We start from the raw sequence: 24,495 nt of genomic DNA, 5'->3' as shown, positions 1-24,495 counted from the left end.
CGTTTGGCTCTTCCTGTCACATTTAAAATCCATAATGTGTTCCATAAGTCCTTGTTGAAGAGGTTTGTTGAACCAGTTGTTCCTGGGGTGACACCTCCAGACCCTGTATTGGTTGAAGGTAACATGGAATATGAGGTAGAGAAAATACTGGATTCCCGTCTGGCTAGATGGAGACTCCAGTATTTGGTTAAGTGGAAGGGTTATGGTCAGGAGGATAATTCCTGGGTCTCTGCCTCTGATATTCATGCCAAAAGATTGGTGCGTGCCTTTCATCGGGCTCACCCTGATCGCCCTGGTGGCGTGGTTGAGGGTTCGGTGACCCCTCCTCAAGGGGGAGGTACTGTTGTGAGTTCATTTTCCCCTTCGTCACTGAGGTCTGGTGAACTCCTTATTCTGGTAAAGGAAGGTAATGAGCCTGATTATCAGGCACCTGAGCCTAATGAGGATGACTGGCTGAGTGGAGTCATAGACTGGATATAAGGCTGCCGACGCCCTTCTGCCCTGCTGGTGATTTCTCTGTGGACTTCTAGGACACCAGTCTGATTCCTGCTCCTCTAAAGCTAAGTTTTCTGCTTTGCCTGTTAGCATTTGTGTTTTGTTTTTGTTTTCCTTGCTTTTCTGGATTCTGCCATTCCCTGCTGGGGTGAGCTGAATCTCCTTTTGCCGGTTCCTCTGTCTTCAGAATATCCCTGAGTACTGACATAGCTTTTTTGAAGCCTAGCGTCTTCAGGGCCTTTTTCACTGTCAGTTTGTTGGCTCTTATTTTCATAGGGTTTTTCACGGATTGCAGACAGCAGCCTTCCTGTCCTTTCCTATCTAGTTAGCTTGGGCCCCGTCTTTGCTCAGTCTATCTTTCTGTCTGTGTTAGTGTTTTCATCTTGCTTCACCGTCATTATTTGTTGGGGGCTGCCTTTTGCATTGGGGTCTGCTCTGGGGCAGTTTAGATTTCCCCTTTCTTTCTTTAGGCCTATTTAATTCTCCGGCTGTGATCGAGGGGTCTAGGGCATCGTAGGAACCCCCCACGGCTACTGTTAGTTGTTGTGGATAGGATCAGGGGTCTGCAATCCGATAGCTGCCAACCTCTCTGGTTTTCTGGACTAAGCTAGCATTTCTGTTTTTGCCTCCTACGGTGACTCAATCATAACACTCCTCGTCACTTGAGCTCCCCCTGGGGACTGGAACTTTCTGGAACCTTCCTGTCAAATTTATATCTTTCCCGGTTCCCTCTAACTCCGCCCCCCATGACCAACGGTTTCTTAAGCCCTAAGCTGATGTCAAGTCCTATGCTGACACTCCTCCCTGCCCTCTAATGGTCAACCCAAGGTACTGCACGTCCACTACACTTTCCTAGCTGTTTCCCCACTGTAATAACTGACACCTGTGCAAACCTATATTTCTCTATTCTGACAAGTCCGTCCGTTCGTCAGGTCACCTTCCCTACACATACATTTCAGTAGGCCAACATTTCTGATTATAAAATCATTTTTCAAGCTGGTGTTATAGAGTATTCTATTTTACTGAGATAATGACTTTTGGGTTCTCATTGGCTGTAAGCCATAATCCTCAACATAAACAGAAATAAAAACTTGAAATACATCACTCTGTTTGTAATGATTCTATATTATATGAGTTTCACTTTTTGTATTGAAGAACTGAAATAAATTAACTTTTTGATGTATTTCTAATTTTGTGAGAAGCACGTGCGTGCGTGTGCGTGTGAACTTATTTATTTTTGGTTCTGTACTTGTGAAGAAAAGGAAAATCAACCTGGCTCTTTAAGGGGTTATTCATCAAATAATCAATTTATTCCAACCTATAGGATCGAGGATAATTTGCTGATCACTGGGGATCCGACCGCTAGATCCCCTGTAGACTCTGAGAACAGGGCTCAGCAGTCTCGTCCTGGATGGAGCAGAGTTGTGCATGCTTGGCCTCTGCTGTCTTCATTTTCTATAGAGCTACTGAACTCTACGCTTGGCTATTTCCATCAGTTCCATAGATATTGAATAAAGCAGAAGTCAGGCATGTGCCCCTCCAATCCATTTGTGGCTGAGCTGCAGAGTCCTGTTCTCAGGATCGCTGGTGAAGGTAGGTTCCAGTGGTCAGATGTACAACAATCAGTAAGTTATCTCTATCATTAGGATTGGGGATAACGTTATTTTTTTGGCCTCTGTTCAGCATATACACCATGATGCATATGTTAAACAGGTGCCTCTTATGGATGTCATACAGTGGTTTCAACAGCCATGGTGAAAGAAAGGAAACATTTTAAGTACATCTATTACAGGATACCATTGTATGTAATAGTGCAGTTTGCTACATTATACCATACTCTCATTTGTAGTCTACTACCAGATACCAGATAGAATATATACCAGTCATATAATTTAATGTAATATATACATGGTAGGGCTCAGCTGGTTCCATCAGTTATCACATAAGCACGAAGAGGCGCTTTGTACACTTGCTGTCATTTGCCAACCAGAGTGTCAGCCACGTCTGCAGTGTTCTGTATGAGTTGTCACTAGACTGCAAGTATGACTGTGCTAGAACCAACAGAATCAAATGAAAGGATTTATGTATGCACGGTGAACATATGTATATATATATATACTGCTCAAAAATATAAAGGGAACACTTAAACAACAGAATATAACTCCAAGTAAATGAAACTTCTGTGAAATCAAATTGTACACTTAGAAAGCAACACTGATTGACCATCAATTTCACATGCTGTTGTGCAGATGGAATTGACAACAGATGGAAATCTTTGGCAATTATCAAGACACACTCAATAAAGGAGTGGTTCTGCAGGTGGGGACCACAGAACACATCTCAGTACCAATGCTTTCTGGCTCTTGTTTCGCTCACTTTTGAATGTTGGTTGTGCTTTCACACTCGTGGTAGTATGAGACGGACTCTACAACCTGTCATGGTTAGGACATGGTTAATGTTCTGTTCTCACATTGTTAACTTTTGCCGGCCTCTCTTTGGATCTGGGAGGGGTATTTATACTCACTCCAAACTAGCATTCTCTGTCAGTTATACTGCTGTTCTCGTGTGTCTGACCCCTGGTGTGCGTGTACTCTGCGTTGTTTGTTTGCTTCCCGTGTATGACCCGGCTTGTTTCTTCACTCTGTACTCCATCTCTCGTTTTGGTACTATTGTCTTTTCTGGTTCTGACCTCCTGGCTTGGCTATCGTTACTCCGTTACAGTTTACCCCTATTGTACTGTCTAATGCCTGTTCTGGTTTTTTGACCTATTGCTACGTCCTGACTATCCATTCTGTCTAATCCTTTGGTACTGTATTGCTATCTCGTGCTTTGACCTCGGCTTGATCTGGTTTCTGTCTCTGTCTATGCCCCTTGGTAACATTGTCCTGTAGTTACCTTTCTAGGAGTTTCCCTGCAGCTCCTAGCTCTGTTGAGCTTAGACCACGCCCCCAGCAGTCACGTGCTTCAGGTCCTGGAGCATGCATTGTCACCACTGCTGCCCGCTCCGCAGGTATCTTTGTGCACAGTCTTTGTACTCAGGACACGCGCACTGGCTCAGTGAGCAAGTGCAGTGCGGTGCTCCTGACACAACCCACAGAAGTGGCTCAGGTAGTGCAGCTCATCCAGGATGGCACATCAATGCAAGCTATGGCAAGGTTTGCTGTGTCTGTCAGCGTAGTGTCCAGAGGCTGGATGCGCAACCAGGATACAGGCCAGTAAACCAGGAGACGTGGAGGGGGCTGTAGGAGGGCAACAACCCAGCAGTAGGACCGCTACCGCAGCCTTTGTGCAAGTAGGAACAGGAGGAGCCCTGCCAGCGCCTGCAAAATGACCTCCAGCAGGCCACAAATGTGCATGTGTCTGCACAAACGGTTAGAAACCGACCCCATGAGGATGGTCTGAGTGCCTGACATCCACAGATGGGGGTTGTGCTCACAGCCCAACACCATGCAGGACGCTTGGCATTTGCCACAGAACACCAGGATTGGCAAATTCGCCACTGGCACCCTGTGCTCTTCACAGATGAAAGCAGGTTCACACTGAGCACATGTGACAGAGTCTTGAGACACCGTGGAGAGCGATCTGCTGCCTGCAACATCCATCAGCATGACCGGTTTGTCAGTGGGTCAGTAATGGTTGTGGATGGCATTTCTTTGGAGGACCGCACAGCCCTCCATGTGCTCGCCAGAGGTAGCCTAACTGCCATTAGGTACCGAGATGAGATCCTCAGACCCCTTGTGAGACCATAGGCTGGTGTGGTTCGCCCTGGGTTCCTCCTAATGCAGGACAATGCCAGACCTCATGTGGCTGGAGTGTGTCAGCAGTTCTTGCAGGATGAAGGCAATGAAGCTATGGACTGGCCCACCCGTTTCCCAGACCAGAATCCAATTGAACACATCTGGGACATCATGTCTCGCTTCATGCACCACAGACTGTCCAGGAGTTGGCAGATGCTTTAGTCCAGGTCAAGGAGGAGATCCCTCATGACAACATCTGCCGACTCATCAGGAGCATGCCCAGGTGTTGGTGGGAAGTCAAACAGGCACGTGGAGGCCATACACTCTACTGAGCATCATTTCCTTATCTTGAGGCATTTTCACTGAAGTTGGATCAGCCTGTAATTTGATTTTCCACTTTGTTTTTGAGTAACCTTCCAAATCCAGACCTCCATGGGATATTAATTTTGATTTACATTGATCATTTTTATGTTTTCTTGTTCTCAACGCATGCCACTATGTGATGAATAAAGATTTGCAGCTGCGATATTTCATTCAGTAATATCTACAATGTGGCATCTTAGTGTTACCTTTATTTTTTTGAGCAGTATATATATTCTACAGGTTTGGGGGGACCAATTAGAACTGTTGCTATGGGCCCGGTGATTTCTATGTGTGCGCCTGCTTGCAGGGTGGTAATAATGAAGGCAATGTGGCCTGTTGCTCTGAGCTCGATGCTCCAAGGGGTAAGTAGCCAGATTAGCTTAATTAATAAGCAACGTGCCGGGTAAAGAGGGTGGCACAGACATTTCTTGTACAGGGGCCCCAAGCTGTCAGTGTGCGCCCCTGGCAAAATCAAAGACCTAAAATAGTCACTGATGGCAAGTCACAGACAAGTTGCACAAATGTTTTTGTCATGTGAATTTTCTGAGAGTTGATGTCAAGTAAAATATATCACAGGATATCTCAAGCCTGACATAGTTCAATATGTTGTTGCATTAGAAATGCACTGAAACGCTCAACCACTGTCAAATAAAACTGTGTTTTTGGCCTATAAATATGAGGTACTATCAGACAAGATGAAAATCCATGATTATACTGAATTCCTCTTCAAATTCAAGTCCATGACCACTGATGGTGTTACCAGGACAATGCAGATAGATTGGATCATCGGTACATACACAGAGGAACATAAAAAAAGTGTTCAAATACCACATGATATTTGTCATTTTACTACAAATTAATAGAGTAATATTTCTTATTCCAATGCAGGATGAAGGAAAATGCCGTCCACTTGAGGTGACCAAATTAGAAGGCTCTGAAATTGGCGTTGATACTACTCTGGGGAAACCATTTGTCTTTAGATGTGTCCCACAATCTGGAAATCGGATATTCTATTTTTGTGCCACATCCAACCAAGAAATGAAAAGGTAGATATTTACAGCAGTATTTAGCTAGCTGTTCACCAGCTTGTACATGGCAAACATGACATTGTCTAACAATGTCAAGAATCCCATACTTTGTTCTAGAGGCATATATAGAAATATTATTTACAAGACTGGCTAAGAAGTGACAAAAAGTACAAACTCAATCAAACAAAAGTTATATTGAATCCAAAGTTATATCATATTATAGTACTATGTGGCAGATGCTAAATTCAAAAATGTCCCAAAATATACATACAAAATACTGGCACTTAAACACATAAACTCTAATCCTGTACGGAATAACACCCTTAGGTACCCGAAAAAAGAGATCCAGTAATACTACAAAAAATAATATTTATTGCTAAAATATTTTCAACATTAATTAACAGCAATGCCCAGTAGGAGGCACAAAAGTACACTGACAGGGTTATATGTGGCCACTGAAATCATGAAGCCTGTGCGAAACGCGCGTTGGGGTGACGGAGGACACGCTACACTGCGCCACTTATGCCCTGTTATTTGAGGTAGCATTATAGGTTCCTTGTTTATTATTTACACCAGAATTACCCTGGCTCTTTGGACTAGCGCATTTATTTCAATGGCCATAATATTTTCCATGCATAGCTATATGGGTATATTGCTTTATTTATAATGGGAACCCTTTTGAAATGGGCATGTGATTGACTTTTTGTATAGGGGAATGTGTTACATATAAGGAGTATTTTTTACAGACACTGGTTGTTAATGTTCGTATCATTTGAGAAATATAAATATGTTGCACTGTTTGTTATATTTGTATACACATGATTTCAGTGGCCACATATAACCCTGTCAGTGAATTTTGTGCCTCCTACTGGGCATTGCTGTTAATTAATTTTGAAAATATTTTAACAATAAATATTATTTTTTGTAATATTACTGGATCTCTTTTTTCAGGTACCTAAGGGTGTTATTCCGTACAGGATTAGAGTTTATGTGGCAGATGCATCTAATGGGTGGTCTCATCATGTATCTTGTGTTGTAGGTGGCTGGAAGCTATGGATAAAGCAATACATCCCCTTAGCCAGGTAAGAAGCAAAATGTTCCAGAGAAATACGTCAATAAAACATGATTTAGGCATATTATAAATGTATGATCAGATGGGGAAAGCAAGTTGCCGATTGTAAGAATGAGGGGATCTATGTTTTCCGTTGAAACAAGTCTGATTTACAGCAGTGGCCCCCAATCTGTCCCTGGTATATAGGCGGCAGTGCTTGGATTCGTTAGAGAAAAAGACAACCAAAATATGCTAAGTGCTTTATTAAAATGCTATACTGTCATTTTTTTTGCGTAAAAGACTTAAAATCACAGCGATACAAGACTATTAAAAGTCAGGGCACCTTGAGGAAAAGAACAGTGTTGTGCAAGGGCATTAGTGGTCTCCCAGCAAGCTAATATTTAGCAATTCACACGGCAGCCAAATATTGCACCCCATGTGTCCCATGTTAGCACTGTCACCAAATAGTTTTCCCATCATGATCAAATATTCTAAATCATACTTATATCGGCAAATAATACTTTGCAACAGTAACGCAATAATACTTCTGCTTTATGGTTAAATACTGCCATTATACCACAAATAAATAATAGTGCTATACTATGTCCAAGCCTCACTTTTATACCTTGGTGAATACCGTCAACTTGTCCCAAAGTATTGCCATAATATCATGACTGAATTATTGTTATTCCATAATCCTCTCATCATACAGTGAATGAAAAGTATCCCCACACCATGACCAAATATTACCTTCATATAGTGATGGAATAGCGCTATGCATGATCAAATATCACTATCATATCATAATGATTAATACCGTCGTACCATGATAAAATGTTATCACAATACCCCCTTATTCTTCTTTGGCATCCCTTCTTGTTTCTTTCTATTTGGTAATATTTATAGATTTACACATTTTTTCATCTGTTGCTGTATTATTTATTGGCCTACTTTGGTTATTTTACTATTTTGGATAATCAAGCATTATGCAATTATGCACAGATTCTTTTTGCCTTTTTTCTATATTTTCTATGATGGTGTTTTGCTACCTTACATGGTGAGATAGATAGTATTTTGGGGGTTTTATGGATCTTATATTGAATATTCAATGTTTTCAATGGTATTTTCTGTGTCACATGAATTATTTGGTTTTTCTTCAGTGTGCTGGACCCATCTATATAGCTGTGTCATACGTGCTGTGTTTGCTGTATGGGGTTTCATCACCTACTTTTACATACTGCATGGGTGGTGCCCGCTCCCTATGTTTTTCTATTAAACATAGCTAGCATACCATGACCAAATATGTGTTCCTCCTTGCAAACTACAAAACAAAACCCACTGTTGTTACATGACGAAACTGTAGAGGGAAGATCTAAAACTTGATATTTAAGTTAAGGTGTCTCCATATACAAATAGAGAGCTGACAACCAAGCTGTGCGAGGCTGGAGGAAGCCAGAGGAGGACCCCATAGACCTCAGAATAAAACAATATCATGGCTTGCTCAGTCAGCTGTTTGGTTGGTTGTGCCAAAAATTATTTTAAATATTAATTGTAAAGAGAGCAGGGCCCTTTAAGTTTTACATTGATCTGTAATAAGTGGGAAGGTTGTAATATTGAACTTGTTGATAACGAATCATTACTTACGCCCATTGATATCAAATTTTTACCGAAGATTCTGTTTGCATTTTTTGTAAAAAAAGAACAGTTTTAGCTCAACATAATGATCTGTACAGGTGGCAAGAAGAGAACATTTTATTCAACATGTTGTCACTGCTTCCTTTCATCACTTTTACAGAACCACGTGTGGGTTGATGTCACCATGCACAATATTTCCCTTCCTCCTCTTGCAATCAAGAACCCAGAATGTTTAGGTCTCCTGCATCAAATGGACAGAAACAAGGACACTTGGATAGAGCATTACTGTATCCTGAAGGATGGCTGCTTGTATTTCTACTCCAGCATTCGCTCAAAAAGCGCTCTTGGTAATGCTTATCTTTTAATGAATGTTGGAACATGAAATGATATGAGATGTTGTCTGAACGGTCCAAGACGTTTTAGCTGTTGTGCAGTGCTGTGCGTTACTGGTATACACTGGTATACAGTTGTGGCCAAAAGTATTGACACCCCTGCAATTCTGTCAGATAATACTTAGTTTCTTCCTGAAAATGATTGCAAATACAAATTCTTTGGTATTATTATTTTCATTTAATTTGTCTTAAATGAAAAAACACAAAAAGAATTGTCCTAAAGCCAAATTGGATATAATTCCATACCAAGCATAAAAAAGAGGGTGGACAAAAGTATTGGCACTGTTCGAAAAATCATGTGATGCTTCTCTAATTTGTGTAATTAACAGCACCTGTAACTTACCTGTGGCACCTAACAGGTGCTGGCAATAACTAAATCACACTTGCAGCCAGTTGACATGGATTAAAGTTGGCTCAACTTATGTCCAGTGTCCTTGTGTGTACCACATTGAGCATGGAGAAAAGAAAGAAGACCAAAGAACTGTCTGAGGACTTGAGAAACCAAATTGTGAGGAAGCATGAGCAATCTCAAGGCTACAAGTCCATCTCCAAAGACCTGAATGTTCCTGTGTCTGCTGTGCGCAGTGTCATCAAGAAGTTTAAAGCCCATGGCACTGTGGCTAACCTTCCTAGATGTGGACGGAAAAGAAAAATTGACAAGAGATTTCAATGCAAAATTGTGCGGATGTTGGATAAAGAACCTCGACTAACATCCAAACAAGTTCAACCTGCCCTGCAGTCCAAGGGTACAACAGTGTTGACACCCGTACTATCCATCGGCGTCTGAGTGAAAAGGGACTGTATGGTAGGAGACCCAGGAAGACCCCACTTCTTACCCCGAGACATAAAAAAGCCAGGCTGGAGTTTGCCAAAACTTACCTGAAAAAGCCTAAAACGTTTTGGAAGAATGTTCTCTGGTCAGATGAGACAAAAGTAGAGCTTTTGGGGCAAAGGCATCAACATAGAGTTTACAGGAGAAAAAAAGAGGCATTCAAAGAAAAAAACACGGTCCATACAGTCAAACATGGCGGAAGTTCCCTGATGTTTTTGGGTTGCTTTGCTGCCTCTGGCACTGGACTGCATGACCGTGTGCATGGCATTATGAAGTCTGAAGACTACCAACAAATTTTGCAGCATAATGTAGGGCCCAGTGTGAGAAAGCTGGGTCTCCCTCAGAGGTCATGGGTCTTCCAGCAGGACAATGACCCAAAACACACTTCAAAAAGCACTAGAAAATGGTTTGAGAGAAAGCACTGGAGACTTCTAAGGTGGCCAGCAATGAGTCCAGACCTGAATCCCATAGAACACCTGTGGAGAGATCTAAAAATGGCAGTTTGGAGAAGGCACCCTTCAAATATCAGGGACCTGGAGCAGTTTGCCAAAGAAGAATGGTCTAAAATTCCAGCAGAGCATTGTAAGAAACTCATTGATGGTTACCGGAAGCGGTTGGTCGCAGTTATTTTGGCTAAAGGTTGTGCAACCAAGTATTAGGCTGAGGGTGCCAATACTTTTGTCTGGCCCATTTTTGGAGTTTTGTGTGAAATGATCAATGTTTTGCTTTTTGCTTCATTCTCTTTTGTGCTTTTTCATTTAAGACAAATTAAATGAAGATAATAATACCAAAGAATTTGTGATTGCAATCATTTTCACGAAGAAACTGAGTATTATCTGACAGAATTGCAGGGGTGTCAATACTTTTGGCCACAACTGTACTAGCTACTTTTACACATTGGAGCCAGGTGATAGGGCTTTTTTTGCATAGTGTCCTTAAAATCCTAGAGACCCTGTCACTTAATTTCTCTGTTTGCCAGCCTCAGATGCCCCTCTATGGCCTGATTCTTACACAAAAGCTTTCTTTTTACCTTTGCCGGGGTTCAGATTCATTCTTTTCTGCCCCCAGCCTCGTACTAGGACCCAAGGATTCATCATCCACACATCGAGTCTTTTTAATATAGGGATATCTTAAGATACGGACATCGTATTACACTCAAGCATTGGCCTGGCATTATCGTAATTTTAAGGGGTTATCTAGTACTGGACAAATTCCTGGGTCTAGGGAGGTGAAAAATAGGAAGATATTCACCTCTTGGACTGGTGTCATTCATCCATACTCAGTGCTGTGTCCCTGCCAGACATGTTCAACATCCAGCAAGGGCATAACATTGGCTATACGGCCAAAAAGTGGCCATAAATGGGCTGCAGCACTCACATGATGCCCTTGCTGGATATTGATCCCAGCAGACCAGTGTGGACACTGCACTGAGTACGTGAAGACCAACGCTGGGCCAGCAGGTGAATATCTTTGCTTTTTTTACCTGCCTGGGCCTATTATTAAAGGTTTGTCTTGTAAGGGACAACTATTTTACGGTAAAGATATTTTTGAGAGGAAATTATTGTCTGTCAATTTTGGGGGTTTTGCCTGAAGTTAAATCCAATTTACCTTTTTTTTTCCCAGTTATTTTGTGTTATTCCTAAACATATGTATAGCAAAACATATATTTGCAATAATTTTGGGGGAGAAATACTTCATTTTCAGGAAAAATTTCAAGGGTGCCAACACTTTTGGCCATGACTGTGTATTGTTATTAGGCTTTATACAATAGCTCACAGGTAGTGGTAGAGGATTTCGCTATGCCATCTGTAGTGGTGTCTGAACGATACCATCTGGCAAGATTCAAATACGGTACAGTAGATGAGGAGGCAGAAACAAAACACAGACTTTATTCAAAAACAGGATTTTATGTTGGAAAACTAACGCTGCAGCCACTAGAAAGTCTTTCCTGGTCCAAAGTGGGCTCCAAACTCATGAGTTTCTTTGGCAATTTCTCGTGCCACACTTTCCCTGATTACTACTTGCCACCTTGTCTCTAACTCAGCAGGCTGTTGCGACGTTCGGTATACAACAGCTCCTTAAACTTTCAAACTGTCACATTGGCGCAGCACGGACTTAATCTCAAACATCTAGGTCAGCACTTTATTCCTTGTTGAGTAGCTTTCACTAGGTAACCCTGCCTTTATCTTGGTGCAACCCTGCATCTTCATCTTGTACGCGACACCATTGGGTGCTGTTTATTGCTGCATTGCAGTTACTTTGTCTTGACAAGGCAGGACTCCATCCTAGGACACCTTATGACCCAGGTACTCGAGCTCCTTGAAAAAATAACAATTTTTTGGCTTCATCTTTAGGCCATTGTCCATAATAGCCTGAGTACCTGCCCGAGTCTATTCAGGTGTTCCTGAAAGGCAGGGGAATACACAATGATATTGTCCAGGTATATCAGAGTGGCTTCAAAGTTCAGGTCACCCAGACACTTTTCCATCAGACACTGGAACGTACCCGGTGCATTGGATAGTTCGATTGGCATTCTGTTAAATTCAAACAGTCCTATGGGGCAGTGTTCCCCAACTCCAGTCCTCAAGGCCCAACAACAGGTCATGTTTTCGGGATTTCCTTTGTATTGCACAGATGATGCAATTATCACCTTAACAATACTAAGGAAATCCTGAAAACATGATCTGTTGGTGGGCCTTGCGGACTGGAATTGGGGAACACTGCTATGGGGCATACGAATACTATCTTTGCCTTTTTCTTCCACCGTTACCTGCCAGTACTCACAAGCTAGATTCAGAGTGGAGGAGTATTTAGCCTTCCCTAGAGCTGTAAAGGGCTCTTCGATGTGGGAAAGCAGGAATGAGTCTCACAGTACATGCATTCCACTTCTGGTAGTCCACGCGAAAACAAATGGTTCCGTTTTTCTTCTTGACAAGCACCAATAGGGCCGACTATGAACTCTGACTACTCTGCAACACTCACAAAATCCAACATCTGTTTCAACAAGGTCTTCAATAAGGTCTTCACCTCCTGGTAAAGCTTGGGAGGTAACTCTCGGATTGGAGAAGTGTCCCCCATTGATATTGCATGGGTGATGACGTCTGTGCAGACAAAGTAGTCGACGTGTCAGGCAAACGCGGCCTGATTCTCAAACGCTATTGCTTCAACTGCTTGTATATGATCCGGATCGAGAGCCTTCACATCCACCCCCATTTGGGCCACGATGACTTGCACATTCCATTCTGAGGTTGGGTCCTCTTGCATTTCGGCCGTGACTGCCAGGGTCCAGACAGGGGCTAGGGTCACTTCTTTCTGACTCAGTGCTTCACTTCGATGTAGAAATAAGCAGACTTTTCTCTGTCTCACATTCACGGCTCTGATGAGTACTCGACCATTATGAACCACTGCTAATGTACGGGCTGCCAGGGCATACTGGCCTACCTCTGCTAGGCTCACCGGTTCGATAACCCCCTCCATATATTCAAGGTTATAGAAGGTTTCAAAAGGCATAGTAGGGTGGGGATCACTCACACAGACTGGTGTACCAGGATACTCTTTTGTGTCCCACAGACACGGATTAGCCATTTGAATGCTTTGCAGGAGGTTTTGTGCAGAGATGTCTGTTTCCAGTAGCTAGGCCCCCGTTTAGTGAACATGATCTGGTCCAACTCTCACAGGATATTCATGCCCATTGTTACCAGTACATCTTCTTTGCATGGCTCGGGAACCAGCAGGATGCCTTTTCTTCCCACATCTTGTCCACATAGCTGCACATTCATCCACATGACCCCCGTGATGGGGATCGGTTGCTGGTTAGCTGATGTTAACTGGATCAGCGTCTCCCATTCTGGCTTGGCCATCGTTAGAAAGTAATAGGTAAAGTAAGACTCGGGCATGTCATCACCTGTGTCCCTGTATCCACTAAGCAGTCCAGTATGATATCTTCAAATTCAGCTTGCAGGATAGGACACAATGCCACCAGATGTTCAGAGTTGTGTTTGGTGGTTTGACCCTCAACTCCCCCCCCCCCCCCCGCACTTCATCCCACTAGTGCGGGATCCGGAAGTTTAACTGCAGTTCTGGGTGTCCTTACAAATCACTTCAACAACCTCTAGCGAAGTGTCCTCTGCTTCCACATCACCAACACTGTGCATCCTGACAATATACTCTTCATCTGCATATGGAAGGTGACTTTAGAACCTGAATAGCAGGCCTTGGTGGAGGACACTGGGGTCCCGGATAGATCGGCTCAGGCCTAGGTCCTGTCGGTGGATGATATTGAGGAATGGTCCACATAAAGGTGTAGTGGGTGGAGGACCGTAGGGGTTCAGCAGACTTGTGTAGGGAGGCTCAGGTTTGGGAGCCTGGGGGAAGGCCCAATAGGGACATTGTAGTGCCAGGTAGGCGACAGGAGAGGCAAAGCTGGTCACCATCTGCTTTTCATTTGAGTCAACTTCTCTTGCATAATATTTAGGGAACTCTGCAGATCTTGTACTACTCTGATCAGAACCTCTTCATTCTTTACGCCTATAAGGGTTGCGACTGTCTGAGTCTGTACCATTCCAGAAGCATAGCTTTCTTCTTTGCTTCGGTTCACTGCTTCTGCCAATATTTGTCGAAAGCTAAAGGCAGGGTCCACTCTACCTTGCTCACACAGGACCTGCCTCAGGGGAATACTGTAGAGTCCCAGGATAAATTGTTCTCGTAGTATCTGGTCCACAGATCCTATGCCACTTACTCCATCTGCCTCTTTCTTTTGCTCTTTTGCTAGTACTTCCTGTAACGCCATGGCATATTGAGTGACTCCTTCCTGCTGCAGCTGGTAGAAGAACTTTGGCCGGAGATGCTCACCGTATATCTCCTCCAGAAATGTCACCATCTCTTTCAAGGTGTTACGCGTGGCCTCCGGTTGCAGGAATACTTTTCTGTGGGCCTCACCCTCTAGGGCGGCCTGAGCTGACATTATAAATCTTAGCAGTGCTCTGAAATCTGGTCACCCAGTTAGACAGGTTACAGGTGGTTGGGGAGACCCACCTTGGCTGTGCGATGGTACGCTTTCCTACTGACGCGGTCCTGGTGAGCAATCATGCGGTAAATGGGTACTATCTTCTGCATTGAAGCAATTAGTTCATTTACCAGTCTCTTAGTGTAAAGGGCCCGTCACACTAAGCGATATCACTAGCAATATCGCTATAACATCACTGGTTTTGTGACGTAGCAGCGATATTGCTAGTGATATCGCTATGTGTGATACTTACCTCCGACTGGCTCCCCCGCTGGTTATCACTGATCGCGCGAGAACGTCCTGGACCGTTTCTCGTCGTCAGCTTCCTGCTGTGACGATGAGCGACACGTGGACGCGGGAGGGAGGACGTCTTCATCGCCTCGTCTGACAGGTAAGTAGCGACCGCTGCTATGTCGCTGGTGAGATCTGCCTGTTTGGCAGCTCACTAGCTACCACTTAGCGACGCACCAGCGATCCTGACCGGGTCATATCGTTGTCGGGATCGCTGGTGCATCGCTAAGTGTGACAATACCTTTAGGAGACACATTGCCCTTATTGTCCTATGTCTCTCACCCAGGCATGAGTCCCTCTATACCCTTCCTGAACAGACACTAACTGCTTCTTGCTCAAACCAATACACAGCAAACTGCAAGGGGGGAAAGGACTAGTCCAAAATGTACACAAATCAGAGGGGAGCATCTTCTCTGAGTCACAGTGTAATTCAGTTCTTGACAGGGGTAGACCCCCTACAAACCCATTCCATTGGCATAATTTAACTCTTGCTGTTGATTCTCCCCTTCTAATTAAAAGGTGGCATCTATCTGCAAGGATATACTGTCAGCGAGCAATCAGTGAACTCCCGTCGCTGTATTATAGAACTAAGACCCCCGTCTGAAGAGTTTAAAACATTCTATCTCAGTGCAGGACACGCAGCAGAAAACAAACGGTGAGTGGCATACAGATGCAGCCATTGAAGCAGATCTGTCACCAAATTGCACTGTTTTGTTTGTGTGCATTGTGGCTTGTAGACAGGTCTGCTCTACTAGCCAAAAACAAAAAATATATATTGTTCCTATCACAGAATACAGTGGATTTATCAGCCTACATCAAACAAAACCCGCTTTGAGCATTGGCTTGTCTCCTTTCAACATTGATTCATGGCAGGAATAAGTCAAAGTATACACTGTGTTCCAAATTATTATGCAAATTATATTTTTCTCTGATTTTCCTAAATAGTCGGTACAAATGACAGTCAGTCTAATAAAAGTCATCACCGGTTAGAGTATGCATCAAATTTTATTGAAGAAACCTCCCAATGATAACAGTATAATCTCCAAAATGAATAAAAACTCAAATTGCACTGTTCCAAATTATTAGGCACAGTAGAATTTCTAAACATTTGCTCTGTTGTAAAGAACTGAAAATGTTCATTTGTGGAATTTGCAGCATTAGGAGGTCACATTCACTGAATAAAAAGGATATTTTGGAGTTAAATAGCTTAACAGGCCAAGTTACATGTTAACATAGGAACCCTTCTGTGACATCACCTTCACAATTCTTGCATCCATTGAACTTGGAAGTTTTTGGAGAGTTTCTGCTTGTATTTCTTTGCATGAAGTCAGAATAGCCTCCCAGAGCTGCTGTCTTGATATGACCGGCCTCCGACCCTCATAGATCTTTTGCTTGATGGTACTCCAAAGGTTCTCTATAGGGTTGAGGTCAGGGGAAGATGGTGGCCACACCATGAGTTTATCTCCTTTCATGCCCATAGCAGCCAATGATCAGAGGCATTCTTTGCAGCATGAGATGGTGCATTGTCATGCATGAAGATGATTTTGCTCCTGAAGGCACGTTTCTGCTTTTTATACCATGGAAGACAGCTGTCAGTCAGAAACTCTATATACTTTGCAGAGATCATTTTCACACCTTCAGGAACCTTAAAGGGCCCTACCAGCTGTTTCCCCATGATTCCGGCCCAAAACACAACTCCTCCACCTCCTTGCTGACGTCGCAGCCTTGTTGGGACATAGTGGCCATCCACCAACAATCCACTACTCCATCCATCTGGACCATCCAGGATTGCTCGACACTAGAGTTGAGCGATACCATCCGATACTTCAAAGTATCGTATCGGATGGTATCGGCCGATCTTTAAAAAAAGTATCGGTATCGCCGATTCCGATACCGGAAGTCCCATTCAAGTCTATGGGACTTCCGGTATCGGAATAAGAAAAACCCTTTCCTGCCCTTGTACAGCCTCTCTGGGGTCTGTACGGGCCTTTCGGGGGGCTGTGCCGGCCTGCCAGGGGGTCTGTGCAGGCTCCGGTGGTCTGTGCCGGCCTGCCGGTGGTCTGTGCAGGCTCCGGGGGGCTGTGCCGGCCTGCCGGGGGGCTGTGCCGGCCTGCCAGGGGGTCTGTGCAGGCTCCGGTGGTCTGTGCCGGCCTGCCGGTGGTCTGTGCAGGCTCCGGGGGGCTGTGCCGGCCTGCCGGGGGGCTGTGCCGGCCTGCCGGTGGTCTGTGCAGGCTCCGGGGGTCTGTGCAGGCATCGTCCGATGGGACTACAAGTCCCATCTGGCGATGCCTGCTACCATGACAGTGATTGACACATTAGCCAATGATGGGACAGTAGTAGTCCCATCATCCGGCTAATGTGTTAAATGTAAAAAAAAAAAAAAAAAAAAAAAAAAATTACATGCTACATTCATACTACATACTACATACATGCTACATTCATACTACATACTACATACATGCTACATTCATACTACATGCAACATACATACTACATATATACTACATGCATGCTACATATATACTACATGCATGCTACATACATACTACATGATACATACTACATATATACTACATGCATGCTACATACATACTACATATATACTACATGCATGCTACATACATACTACATGCTACATGCATGCTACATACATACTACATACATGCTACATATATACTACATACATACTACATATATACTACATACATACCACATACATACTACATGCATGCTACATATATACTACATGCATGCTACATACATACTACATATATACTACATATATACTACATACATACTACATGCATGCTACATACATACTACATGCTACATGCATGCTACATACATACTACATGCTACATACATACCACATATATACTACATACATACAATACATTCATACAATACATACATAGACATACAGTACATATAACATAGAGTAACATACTTACCAATACTTGTCACATTGTTCCCCGAAGCCATTGTCGTCTACGGAATAAATATTAACATAACAAACCACAAAAATACTCACCCACGATCCGAAGCAGTCCACGAGTGTGTCCCACGACGATCTTGGGTAGAGAACTGCAGCATCAGCTGATGCTGCCGTTCTCTACGGGCTGCAGGAATCCAATGACGGAAGGTAGGTATCCTTCCGCACTGTATTCCTCCGCCACTTAAAAAAAAAAAAAGTCCCTAGTCTCACTTTATGCCATTGCTGTGTGGGAATTTCCCACACAGCAATGGCATAAAGTGAGACTAGGGACTTTTTTTTTTTTAAGTGGCGGAGGAATACAGTGCGGAAGGATACCTACCTTCCGTCATTGGATTCCTGCAGCCCGTAGAGAACGGCAGCATCATCTGATGCTGCAGTTCTCTACCCAAGATCGTCGTGGGACACACTCGTGGACTGCTTCGGATCGTGGGTGAGTATTTTTGTGGTTTGTTATGTTAATATTTATTCCGGAAAGACAATGGCTTCGGGGAACAATGTGACAAGTATTGGTAAGTATGTTACTCTATGTTATATGTACTGTATGTCTATGTATGTATTGTATGAATGTATTGTATGTATGTAGTATATATGTGGTATGTATGTAGCATGTAGTATGTATGTAGTATGTATGTAGCATGCATGTAGCATGTAGTATGTATGTAGCATGCATGTAGTATATATGTAGTATGTATGTAGCATGCATGTAGTATATATGTAGCATGTATGTAGTATGTATGTGGTATGTATGTAGCATGTAGTATATATGTAGCATGCATGTAGTATATATGTAGTATGTATGTAGTATATATGTAGCATGTATGTAGTATATATGTAGTATGTATGTAGTATATATGTAGCATATATGTAGCATGTATGTAGTATGTATGTAGTATATATGTAGCATGCATGTAGTATATATGTAGTATGTATGTAGTATATATGTAGCATGCATGTAGTATATATGTAGTATGTATGTAGTATATATGTAGCATGTATGTAGTATGTATGTAGCATGCATGTAGCATGTAGTATGTATGTAGCATGCATGTAGTATATATGTAGTATGTATGTAGCATGCATGTAGTATATATGTAGCATGCATGTAGTATGTATGTGGTATGTATGTAGCATGTAGTATATATGTAGCATGCATGTAGTATGTATGTAGTATGTATGTAGTATGTATGTAGCATGCAGTATGTATGTAGTATGTATGTAGTATATATGTAGTATGTATGTAGCATGCATGTAGTATGTATGTAGTATGTATGTAGTATGTATGTAGTATATATGTAGTATGTATGTAGCATGTAGTATGTATGTAGTATTTTTTTTTTTTTTTTTTTTTTTAACATTTAACACATTAGCCGGATGATGGGACTACTACTGTCCCATCATTGGCTAATGTGTCAATCACTGTCATGGTAGCAGGCATCGCCCGATGGGACTTGTAGTCCCATCGGACGATGCTTGCACAGACCCCCGGACATCAGCACAGCCCCCCGGCAGGCCGGCACAGCCCCCCGGCAGGCCGGTACAGACCCCCACAGGGTGCACAGCCCCCCGGCAGGCCGGCACAGCCCCCCGGCAGGCCGGCAGAGACCCCGGGCAGTCCACACAGCCCCCCGGCAGGCCGGCACAGCCCCCCGGCAGGCCGGCAGAGACCCCCGGAAGGCCCGAAATGACGGCGCATCATGATGCGCACACACCGCGCATCATGATGACGTCAGGCCGTCAATCAACTGAACTTCCGATTCCGATGCCGAATTCCGATATTGAAAAAATATCGGAAGTCGGTATCGGAATTCCGATACAGCAAGTATCGGCCGATACCCGATACTTGCGGTATCGGAATGCTCAACACTACTCGACACTCATCAGTAAACAAGACTGTTTGAAAATTAGTCTTCGTGTATGTCTGGGGCCACTGCAACCATTTCTGCTTGTGAGCACTGTTTAGGGGTGGCCGAATAGTAGGTATATGAAAATACATATAGCCATCCTGTAGTTTAGTATATAAATTGTTACATGCCATCTTGTCTTCTTCTATAACAATAATATAAATTATTATTTTACCAGCTGGATTACAGCTCTGAAGACATCGATAAACAAGTGGCTACCGTTACATCAAGCAATTCAGGATTTCATGAGCCGGCCAATAGATGAGACAAGAATGTAAAGGAACTTGGTTATTATTTCTTCACATTGTAGAATTGAAATAATGGACGAAATTATGCAGGAAATGTCTTTCTTTTGCTACATGACACAAGATGAGTTCTGTGTTCCCTTGGTCAGATGTTGATCGCATGTTCTAAGCTGGACTAGATCACTGTAAACACATAAATGTGCTGGCCTGAAGACAAGATTTATGGAATGAATATATATAGCAAACATACAAATATTTATTTTCTTCTTTTGTAAATGGCATGTTGGTGAATAATAAAGGTAATTTTTTTCTGTTATTTAAGTCTAAATCACATTATACAACAAACTATTTTAATGGGTTTGGAATATTTTTTTTATAAAATAAGGATGATTGGTAATGAAAAATAATATAAATGTTATTATAGTGTTATTTTGTGATTTATATATACTACTCTGGAGGAAAAATTGTATTCACAAATCTACCTATTATGATAGAGAAAGGAATGTGATGATGCTCCAAATCCTGGGATTTATTTGGATAGTACTTAAGAACGTATCATCTAAGTAAACGTTGCATACGCACAGTGTGGTACCCATAATTGGACACATTTATACACACATATACACACCGTGACATATACAGATTTAGGATGCATTCAGACGTCTGTATAAATTGGTCCGAGATCTGACCACAATACATGGACTAGGCAGCAGGTCTGCTGACCCGCTTCAAATACTTCTATAAAACGCTCGGGTTAGGAGACCTGACAGCCATTCAGTACATTGCTGTCCAATCTCGGACTGATTTATACGGACGTCTGACTACAACCATAGACTGACATATAATTTCGTTTATGGCTTTCTTTCATGGTTACTAAAACACAAGGCTTGGATAGCAGCACTTTGGCTGAAGTTGGCAATTTCTCTCTCTACCTGCAGCTCTCTGGCAGGAAAATTTTTTATGATGCTTGTATGTGTTGATGAAAATAACTTCTCATTTCTACTTTCATCAGCAACTGGCAGGCAACAATAAAGGGAACCTGTCACCTCGAGATACTCTATTCACCTCCTGCATGTATAATGGTCATCTGCATGTAAATAGCATTTAGACCCTGTGTAACTGGATCACCCCCAGGGCTCTGGGGTTTACTTGGTACTGGGCTGGTATCTTAAAGGGATGTGTCGCGGTGGCAGTGACCCGGTCCGTGGCCCTGAGTGTCCATGTAAAATAAGAGGATTGATGCTGAATAAAGTTTATGTGTAGATAAGTTTGTGACACATCCTGTGGTATCTGGTCAGAAGGGGACCAGTGCTGCAGTGCGGATCCTCTGGGACAGATGGTGTGATGCAGCAGAGGTGTAATAGCTCTCCACAGGCAGAGCTGTAGTCCCAGAGCAGTTGTAGTAGATGTTGAGGTAGATGGTGTAGTGTGCAGGGAATGGATGTAGCAGTGCTGAAGGGTTGACGCAGGAAGAAGGCAGAGACACAGCTGAATGCAGTTCCAAAGCTTTACTCACATTTCTGGCATACACAGGTGCCCGCTTCAGTGCCGTGTCCTCCAGGTGAGGGGCTCAGCCAACTCCCAGGCAGATGGAGCACACCCTTCCAGCACGCCCTTCCTTATGTGCCTTTACTGAACGTCTTCTTACTAGCGCTAATCTGAAGTACTTGCAGTTATGAATTACACTCAAGTTCCTCTTTCTTGCTGTTACTTAGAACTCCACTCGCATGACAGGTAGCTGTAGTCTACTTCAGGGACTCCTTACAATCATGTCCCGGCTCATACACGTTGCTACTGTGTCGTCGAGTCTTAGGTGGGAATAAAGTGGTCACAACTTCTATTCCTCCGGTTTCTGCTGTAGAACCATTAGCATTCACACAGCCTCGGTTATCGGCGCCCGGCCTTTGGCGCTTAAACTTAGGAGTGAGCTCTGCTCTAGCTCCAATCCCCAGCTCTTCCTCCACACGTTCCGTCCATTCCTTTCTATCCTGATGAACTGATCCTTCTGTTCCTTTCCTTCCCAGCAGCTCCAGCTCACAGGAGGCTTCTGCATAAACGTCCTCTCTCTGCTTCCCCCACTGGAGAACTGCTCCTCACTTCCTGTCAGTTTTCCCCTTCTCTAGTGCAAACTAAGCTCCACCCACCTCACAGCACCCTTCATGAACCAAGCAGGGGTCATAGAGGGTACCCTGCTGTTCTAAGGTTTCCGTGCTGGGTGCAGGTGCTGGAATCTGGTCAGGTGTCCCCATCTTACCTGGGTAGTGAGGCACCACACCTCAGGAGGAGGTGCAGTACCTCTGTGGTGACTGAACCCTCAGGGGCGCCACATAACCACCTTACTGGAGCAGCAACTACAGGGAGAAGAAGAAATTATATTCGCCCCTAGTTATCGGGGTGGTGCCGGGAGCTGTTACTGTCAACATTCACTATCCAGTGACTGTGCTACAATCACTCCTCTGCACTTTGATTGACAGCTACTCTGCTGTATGTGTGTGTTGTGTATGAAAAGCAGGCTGTCACTCAAGTGATTACAGCACGCTCACTGTATAATGAGCATTGACTGCAACTGCTCCCAGCACCTCCCTGATGATTGCAAGAAAGTGGCCACAGGGAGAATATAAGTTTATTTTTATCCCTGCAGCTGCTGCTCCAGTAAGCCAGCTGCACAGGGCTTAAATACTATTTACCTGCAGCTTATCCCTATATCTGCAGGGAAATATTTTTCCTCAAGGTGGCAGGTTCCATTTAATTGCATAAAATACAAACTGTTAAAGGTGTGAGGGAATGAGGGGTTACTTTTAACTCCATAACTACCTTTAGTGTTTGCCAGCAGAGGGCCCCCAATCTTATCTTTATAATACAACTAGCTGAAGAGCCCGGCGCTGCCCGGGCATAGCAACTAACAACGGTTAGTTATAACAAATTATAATGATTATATATATATATAAAGCTGAGTGTATAGCCCCGCCCACTCTGCATAGCCACATTCACTACAATATCCCACTTCATCCCATCAGCCAGAGCCACCTGACTACTACCCCTAATATGCCACATCATCCCGTCAGCCAGAGCCACCGGACAACTGCTACTAATATTCCACATCATCCCGTCACAGCCGCCGGGCTACTACCCCTAATATCCCACATCATCCCGTCACCCAGAGCCACCAGACTTCTACCAGTAATATTTTACATCATCCCATCAGAGCCACCAGACTACTACCCCTAATATCCCACATCATTCCATCAGAGCCACCAAACTACTACCCCTAATATCCCACATCATCCCATCAGCCTGGGGTCAGAACCAGAGCGCTGAGTGGAACGGTCCTAACTTCCATACCGGGGATCTCTTTAAGAGAGGCCTGGTGTCAGAACCAGAGCGCTGAGTGGATTTGCCCTGACTTCCATACCAATGATAACTTTAATAGAAGCCTGGGGTGAGAATCAGAGCGCTAAGGGATTTACCCTAACTTCCATACCAGAGATCCCTTTAAGAGAGGCCTGGGGTAAGTACCAAAGCATAGAGTTGATTTGCACTCACTTCCATACTGGGGATCCCTTTAAGAGGGGCCTGGGATCAGAACCAGAGCACTGAGTGGAATTGCCCTAAATTCCATACCAATGATACCTTTAAGAGAGACTGGGGTCAAAACCAGAGCACTGAGTGGATTTGCCCTGACTTGCATACCAATGATCCATTTAATAGAATCCTGGTGTCAGAACCAGAACGCTGAGTGGAACAGTCCTAACTTCTATACCGGGGATCCCTTTTAAAGAGCCTGGGGTCAGTACCAGAGCATTGGAAGGCAATTGCCATGACTTCCATACCGGGGATCCCTTTAAGAGAGCCTGGAGTCAGAACCAGAACGCTGAGTGGAATTGCCCTAACTTCCATACCGAGGATCCCTTTAAGAGAGGCCTGGGGTCAGTACCAAAGTGCAGAGTGGATTTGCCCTGACTTCCGTACCAGGGATCCCTTTAAGAGACCCTGGGTTCAGAACCAGAGCGCCTAGTGGAATTGCCCTAACTTCCATACCAATGATCCCTTTAAGAGAGGCCTGGGGTCAGAACCAAAGCACAGGATGGATTTGCCCTGACTGCCATACCAATGATCCCATTAATAGTAGTCTGGGGTCAGAAGCAGAGTGCTGAGGGATTTGCCCTATCTTCCATACTGGATATCCCTTTAAGAGAGGCCTGGGGTCAGTACCAAAGCGCAGAGTGGATTTGCCCTCACTTCCATACCAGGGATCCCTTTAAGAGACCCTGGGGTCAGAACCAGAGCGCCTAGTGGAATTGCCCTAACTTCCATACCAATGATCCCTTTATGAGAGGTCTGGGGTCAGAACCAAAGTACTGGATGGATTTGCCCTGACTTCCATACCAATGATCCCGTTAATAGAAGTCTGGGGTCAGAAGCAGAGTGCTGAGGGATTTGCCCTATCTTCCATACCGGATATCCCTTTAATAGAGGCCTAGGGTCAGTACCAAAGCGCAGAGTGGATTTGCCCTGACTTCCGTAC

The 24,495-nt window shown here is 43.7% G+C and overlaps 1 protein-coding gene across 2 annotated transcripts in view; it reads left to right on the top strand.

Moving 5' to 3' along the window:
• The window catches only part of LOC141050066 (uncharacterized), a 145,245-nt gene extending 124,959 nt beyond the window's left edge, over positions 1-20,286 (top strand). For both annotated transcript variants that reach the window (XM_073547001.1, XM_073546932.1), the window contains 5 exons: positions 5,484-5,641; positions 6,663-6,705; positions 8,470-8,656; positions 15,349-15,484; positions 19,904-20,286. In XM_073547001.1, the coding sequence (XP_073403102.1) occupies positions 5,484-5,641; positions 6,663-6,705; positions 8,470-8,656; positions 15,349-15,484; positions 19,904-20,003 (624 nt within the window). In that variant the 3' untranslated portion in view covers positions 20,004-20,286. The remainder of the gene's footprint in view (positions 1-5,483; positions 5,642-6,662; positions 6,706-8,469; positions 8,657-15,348; positions 15,485-19,903) is intronic.
• Positions 20,287-24,495: the final 4,209 nt, after the last annotated feature.

Source organism: Dendrobates tinctorius, unplaced genomic scaffold (assembly GCF_039654945.1).
Source record: "Dendrobates tinctorius isolate UK_male_01 unplaced genomic scaffold, ASM3965494v1 ptg000003l, whole genome shotgun sequence".
Classification (NCBI taxonomy): Eukaryota; Metazoa; Chordata; class Amphibia; order Anura; family Dendrobatidae; genus Dendrobates; species Dendrobates tinctorius.
The sequence above is the reverse complement of the archived record's forward strand: the minus strand, read 5'-3'. Positions and strand labels throughout refer to the sequence as shown.